Here is a 7,689-nt window from a genome sequence, read left to right as displayed (position 1 = left end):
TAATATCCTTTCTATGTCATTTTTTTGGCTTATTTTTTTTTTTAAATAACAGTTATTTTTCAGTGTTTTTAATTTTTCAGGAGGTTCATATGATTCGACTATAATTTTTTTTATGTATTTCATATAAATTAAATTTATTTTTATAAAATAAAAATATTTATTTTTTATAATATTTTTAATACATGCATTGTCTCATAATATTTTGTTTCTTTTATTATATTCAATAAATTTTGTGTTTGTAAATTTCTATTATAAATTAATTTTAATAAACATATTAATTAAATACAATAATTAAATAACCTGTATTACACTATTTAATATCTTGATTTATATTTATTTTTTATTTTTTACAATTTTAATTTTATTTATTATCAATTTTTTTTTCTATCAAATTATTCTTTTCTCATTTCTCATGATCTAGATCACACGATAAACATATTTCATGTCCATATAGTTAACCCAACTTTATTCATTGCAATTTTTTTTTCATTTAATTATTGTTGTCTCCGTCCATATAGTTAACCCAACTTTATTCATTGCAATTTTTTTTTCATTTAATTATTGTTGTCTCCTTTTTATTATATTATTAAATTAATTAAAATTTAACTCAATTATCAAATTTCTATTTTCTTTTTTCAAATTTGATCCAGCCTTGACGCTGCATTGGCCAGTTATGAACAAACATGTTGAGCAATTGTCAATGAGAACATTGATGTACATAATTTTTTACAGAAATTCCGATGCAGTAGACATGAATCTATGAGTCAAAGGTCATCGAAACAAATAACATGCAATTATGGAAAACCAACACATTTATGGGAAATAAAAAGGTTGTAATGGGATTTAACACCTCCACGGCAATCATAATCTTGAAGTAAAATTCCAAGCACTTTGCCCAAAAAAAGAAAAAACGAAAGGAGGTAAATTACCAAGCGAACGAGCACGTCTCCATGATCATCCCTTCCTCATGCCACCAAGAAACTATGTATAGAGACGGAGAGAAGATATTCAGGCATCAGGACTGCTCTGTAATGAATTCCAGGCAGTTGTTACGCCTTGCCAAAATTTCAGGTACAGGTTATAATTTCTGCTATAATAAGACTAAGCGTATACCATCTTTCTAACAAGGTCTCTACCAAGGCCACCAAAAGATTATTTCTATGAAAAAGATTCAGAACAAAAACTAAAAGCCTTTCACCAGACAGTAAATCAAGATGTGAAAGTCGCTTCCGAGGGCAAATAAGAGTTCGGATACCACAGGTTTTGGGTCGGCAAATTTTCATGATCAGCTCCCTACCACAAGCCAATGGCCTTCCACCAAACTCCTCCAACCCCAAGCCAGATAATAATGTTGACAACAGATATGAGGAACCCATAGCCCCACCATTTGGCCAGAGGTACATAGTTGGCACCATAGAAGATAGGTGCGGATCCAATTCCATAGTGTGTAAGGCCGCCCATGAGGTTAGAAAGGAAGGCAAGAACCATGGCTCCAAAATATGGAGGAGTACCCAGAGCACTGGCAACAGACAGGAATGCTGTAAACATGGCACCAATGTGAGCTGCTCCACTGGCAAAGAAGTAGTGGGAGTAGAAGTAGAGAAGGACCAAAATGCCAAAAGATAGCTGCCACGATAGACCAAGTCCACCAACGAACTGTAACAAGTGCAAATAGTTAACAGCGAGTACTTCATGGTCCACATACTTAATTCTAGTGTTTGTTGCAATTCACAAGTTCACAAATGCATTCATTTTTCAGAAAAAAGTTACTTAAAATTCATTTTTTGCCTTCTGTGGGAGTCAACATGCAGGAGGGCACTGAAATATATGATAAATATAATCTCACTGATAATTGGAAATAACCATGCGCAATGAAAAACCAGTAAACAGGAAAACATGACCTTAACTACAGTTTGGCTGAACCAGGAGACGAGACCATATTTGTTGAGATACCCAGCCATGGCAATGAGGGCCGCAAACCATGTCAGGGTATCCCAGGCAACAGATTCGGCTAAGCACTCCTTCCATGTCACTACACCAGTGATAAGGAGGACAGACAATCCAAGAATAGCAGCAGTAACAGCATCCACATTCAGCATCCCTCCGAAAATCCAAAGTCCCACCTAAATTGAGAAGAAATAAAGAAATCTTTATTATTGGAGGCAGAATGCAAGATCAACTCACAAAGCACTGTATAGAATTCAAGACAATAAAAAACAAGTACATCAGCTAAATTATGCACGTAGCACCAAAAACAATGCTCTATAGCACAGACTTATAGTAATCATAGTAGTGATTAGATTAGCATAGAGCAAAAGAGGAAAAAAAAGGTAATTCACATGATATAGCGCTCGCTCAATTGCCAAAGTTTTGTTGTGAGAGAGCATCAAATTTGGATGAAAACACTTAAAATCCAAGATATATAAATAAAAGATTATTTAGTGTTTGGGATAGTGGTTAATCAATATGTTCACGTGCTTGGACTTCTTCTCAATCTAAGGAACTCTAGGCTTACAATAGAAGTTTTGAATATCTGCAAAAAAAAGTCCCAATCGAGGAGAATTAAAAATCCTCCGATGATAAAGTCAGTATCAATATGTTGACTGCTGACATACTAGTTTCTACCCAAACAATGGCCACAGAACTAGTAACATCACTACATTTAAACCAAGAAACAAACTCAACTATCCATAAGCATAAACAGAAGTTGGATTACACTTGTGGTAGAAATGTGCTACACGCACAACACCAGTAAAAGCAAAAACCATACCATTTAACAACAACATTATCAAGCAGATCCTACAATATTTATCATAGTCATATTTATTCAAACGTAATAAAATTAAGAAGGCAGATTTAAAAACAAAATACAAGCAGATTTGAACACAAAAGGCAAACTATACTGTGAGAAGCAAGGTGCCAGCCATAATAATCTCATTTTCCAAGATAGAAACCCATCTGAACTCTTAAGTTCAAATGTCAGACTCATGAAAATGCTGATATGCCTCTAAATGAAGCTCAATTGTTGAAAAATCACCCAAGCTCTAAGGAAAGAACAAGCAAGTGCTAAGAAAATCTCCCTGAGCCCTGAATTGGCTATCAAGTTGTATAGATTTACAACTCCAAAACACAGATGTCCGTTCCTCCAAAAAAAAAAATTCCTCAACCATCTGTTACCTTTGGAGTCTTTTGCATCTAACAAATGAGGTGATATGAGAACCCAAAACCAGAATTGTTGTGTTACTTTAGCAGCTAAGAACAGAATTCCTTTACATCTAAGACACAAAATAACTTCTCTAAAAGCAAACTAGCAGGACTAGACTGATGCGACATAAGATTTTATCATCAATAATGCGGACAAAATATAGCCAAAAATTCTCCAGTCTCTAAAAACACATCATTCCCCTAAACGTTATTGCATACTACCAAGAATGACCCAATACAAGCAAAGATAATTCAATGACCCAATTGCCATGTCTTGTAGCTCAAACTATTCTCCAAAATGCCCAAAGAACAATACGACTCAGCTAAAAATAAATGAAAGCAGAGAAAAATGATCGCTACTAACAACTGATGATCCAACCAGCTATTCCTAAAAAACAGAGTAAAATGAGCATCAGCATCAACAAATTGGATTTGAGGCATGCAATATAAATCATTGCACCAAATTCAGCAGAATGAAATAAGCAAAAGACAGATATAAAACAGAAACGCAAACCATACCGTGAGAAACAGAGTGCCAGCCATAATAATCTCATTAGTAGTCATGGGTCCCATCTTCTCCAACTTCTCCCTAGCCAATTTAGGAGCATCAGGACTGGACTTCACGGTTGGCGGATAAATTAAATACAAAATCAACGGAACAACAATCAATGAAATCAACCCAGGCACAATTGCAGCCTTAGCCCAGTCCGTCCACCCAATAGTCTGCTGAATCGTATTGAATGTCAAAGTAGCACTCAAAGGGTTCGCAGCCATAGCTGTCAAAAACATGGAAGACGAAATCACTGATGTCTGGAAACAAGTTAACATTAACCATGAACCAAGCTTATGCTCTGTTCCATCACCAACATTGCTTCCACAAGCAACACAAAGCGACTTCACCAACGGCAAAAAAATCCCTCCTGCTCGTGCAGAAACAGAAGGAATCGCCGGTGCTAATAAAGCTTCACTAAAAACAAGACTATAACCTAACCCTAACGAAGAAGACCCGAACACAGACACGAATTGATACGCAATTCGGTTACCAAGCCCGGTTTTGATAAATCCACGCGCGAAAAAGAACGCGAGTGCGATTAACCAAGGGATTGGATCACCAAATGCGGAAAAAGCCGCGGAGAAAGGGAGGGTTTTTGTTAGAACTGAAGCGCCTAAACCCATCAAAGCTACCGCGCCGAGCGGTAAAGGTTGCGTGATGATTCCGACTATCGTAGCAAGAAAAATTGCGAGTAGTTGCCAGGCTGGTTTCGTAACTCCAGAAGGGACCGGAACGAACCAGAGAATGACACCTGTCGCGATTGATGCTAGTAACGGTTTCATTGCAGCTCCTTTCCATGGCGGTGAGGCTGGTGCAATTGATGTAGGTGCGGATGATGCTGACGAGGCTTTTACTGCGAAGTTAGAGATTCTCCGCGTCGTCGATGTGACGCTAGATTTGGACAATTTTGGAAGTAAGGGAGAGACAGCAGAGAGTTTAGAGAGATTTGGACGAGAAGGGAGGGGGTTTTGTGAGGTGGACCTTAGATGGGAGAGAGAGCGGGATTTGAGACAAGGGAGGGAACTGAAAGAAAGAGAAGATGATGTGAGAGCAAACGACGCCATTTTGCGTATCTATGGCTTTCGAGAGAGAAAGGGAAGTGAATTGGGTTTCCAGTCTTCCCTTCTGTACAGTACAGTGGTTTTGAAGGAACGAGAAGTTCAGTTCTGGGGGGTGAACTTCGTTAGTATCGGCCTGAAGTTGAAGTGTCCGTCTGAGATCACCTGGTCCACCGGCCCTTTTTTTTATATATAATATTCGTTGTGAGAGTAGTTGCTAACATGCACCGGGGGACTAGAGTTGCTCGTTGCTGCGTGGCAGATTATGAGTGGATTGGGTTTCCGAAGGAGCAATGCTTTTTGGTGATGTGTACCAATGAAGTGACTGAGCTTACGCGTGGCTGTTTATAATTGGATGACATGGCTTCAATCAGCAATTTTGGCTTGTAACTAATATTTCCACGCTGACAGGGATTGAATGGCCAAGAGATTTAGAAAACCAGAGGCCTGATCAGTGAAAGAGTGACCACTGGAATGCACGTGCAAAGATTGTAAACAAGGGAAGTTGGATCTGGGGTAGCAGCCGCGGGGAGAGAGTACCGACAGCAGGTTTAATTTATATAATAATTTTTTTTATTTAGAATTATATTAAAATAATTTTTTTTTATTTTTTAAAATTCTATATTAAAATAATTTAATTTTAAAAAAATATTATTATTTGAAATGTGAAAACAAAAGAGAAGGACACCGAATATAAAGTCAGAAACAGTACAAGGACGAACGTGAGTGCAGACAGATGCCTTTGGGGATGATGTTTGCTGATTGATGACAGCAACGGAAGAAAATTCTGACTCCTTTCTGGAGCCAAGAGGTGAATTTTCATCGTATCATCAAAAGTCGCCTAAGCGAAGCACTAGCGGGAACATTTTTATTCCTTCTTATTTTTATTAATATAGATATTTGAATTTATTTGTTCAAACACAATTAATTATATAAATTTTAAAGTTAATGATATTAAAAAATTTTAATAGTTATTATATTAGCAATCACATTACTCAAATCTAAAATTATATGAAAAATAAACTTTTTAATCTTAATTTTTTATTACTAGAACACTAATATCATGGATTTAGATTTTTTTATATTATTTTCTTTAATTCTGTAAGCATGAGATTACTTTTTGGAACAACTTGTTAGATGAACATAATTCAGGGAAAAAAAATCCACAATGTTCATCTTTAATCTCCTACTTAAAATTATTTAACTGGATCCTTTTAAAAAAAACGTAGCTAGTTAAAATTCACAGAGTTAAAACTTTTATTATATGGATATGGATGAGCTTAGTTTGCTAATTGAATTCATGGATCATCCAATAGTGAAAAATATATGTTTATGTGGGACTGGGGAATTAAGAAGTCATGTTAATTGTTTTTAGGTAAACCAATAACAACCATGATTATTAAATTTTTTTTATTAATATACAAAAAAAAAATTGTTTTCATTTTTTGATATAGCTAAATAATCTTTATGATTTTTTAAACTATAGTTATCATTTGTTTTCATTAAAATTAATGATATAGTTAAATAGGATGCTCGATTTTTTTTTTAATGGATTGATTTCTAATCTCTAGTGATAAAATCAGATTTGTATGATAGTTTCTCCATCAATTTCCTCTCGATACAAATCTCCTTTAATATAGCCAAATTATTATTATTTTTTGCATAGAAAATGAACTTCGGTTGTCACAAACATGTTTTTAAAAAGAAAAATATATATATATGGGTCGGGCTATAGATTAGATTAAGTTGAATAAGTTGACTTTATTTTAATTAAAAAAACAATAATAGATGGATCAAATTTAAAAAGAAACGTGATTAGGATAACTTAAAGAAAAAAAATATTTTTTTCAAAAGAGAACAAACGATACAATTTGTTATTAAAAATGAGAAATGTAACTAATAGTAAAATGAGTTAAATTAAATTAAAGAAACTTAAATCAAGATAAAAATAGTGAAATTAATGAAATGAAAAGTGAATACAATACTAAATTGTTAGAAAAAAAATAATTTATAGAGATAAAATGAATACGTTAGATCAAGAGGAGTCAATGTTCAAATAACAAAAGGTTAGGGGCTTATGTACAAATGATAAAAAGGGGTACGGGTAAAGGTGCAATTAATAAGAAGATAACATTATAAATACCATTTTATTTTCTCTCTTGTGATGGATTGCAAGAGCAAGAGAGGTGTTAGGGTTCTTTGATTTTTTCTTCTTATTCCTTGATAAAATCTACACCAAAATGTTAACCAGATAATAAGAGATAAAAGAGAGATATTTGGGTGGTTTAAAGAGTTTAGAGAGGCTTGAAAAATATGTTGATGGCAGAAACTCTAATAGCTATAACTCCACCTTACATTGTTGGATCAAAATGATATTTGGATATGTTCTTCTCCTTTCTGTCTTGTACATTGTCACTAGAGGGATCTTCTATATCAGTCTCTATTTGAGAGATATCGCAAGAGGAAACATTTTGGGAAAATACACTCCTGGACATTCTCAGTCGCCGACCATTTTCTCCATCGTCCATCATTGGATCGGGCTATAATTGGGATATGTTGTTTGACCTGATGCTATCTAGATTTTAAACAGTGGAGATTATAAATAAACACTCCAAACCAAAGTTATGCTTCTTTCACAGTAAGTCTGCAAGTTTTAGGTTAGTTCAGTTAAACCCAAGTTTCTGAAAATTTAACCGTTGGATGAAGTTTATATTTGGATATATTATACTTATAATAATTACTTACAACATGACCGTATTGATTATTTGGAATATTATTAGTTTGTGATTTATGGTTGATTGCAACGGTTGTCAAAATAGATTTTGTGTGAACTGAAATAACTTTAACATTGAAAGGAAATTGAGCATTAGAGAA

General features: G+C 34.5%; 1 protein-coding gene across 1 annotated transcript; it reads right to left on the bottom strand.

The window, feature by feature from the left end:
* Positions 1-771: 771 nt before the first annotated feature.
* On the bottom strand, positions 772-5,000 carry LOC133680754 (dicarboxylate transporter 1, chloroplastic-like). Its single transcript, XM_062103735.1, has 3 exons — positions 3,724-5,000; positions 1,902-2,123; positions 772-1,656 (listed from the first exon to the last, which is right to left on the bottom strand). The coding sequence occupies exons 1-3, from the start codon at positions 4,819-4,821 to the stop codon at positions 1,294-1,296; spliced, it is 1,683 nt and encodes a 560-aa protein (XP_061959719.1). The 5' UTR covers positions 4,822-5,000; the 3' UTR covers positions 772-1,293.
* Positions 5,001-7,689: the final 2,689 nt, after the last annotated feature.

The sequence above is a fragment of the Populus nigra genome, chromosome 1 (assembly GCF_951802175.1).
Source record: "Populus nigra chromosome 1, ddPopNigr1.1, whole genome shotgun sequence".
NCBI classification, from domain to species: Eukaryota; Viridiplantae; Streptophyta; class Magnoliopsida; order Malpighiales; family Salicaceae; genus Populus; species Populus nigra.
Note: the sequence above shows the minus strand (reverse complement) of the source record. Positions and strands in the feature narration are given on the sequence as shown.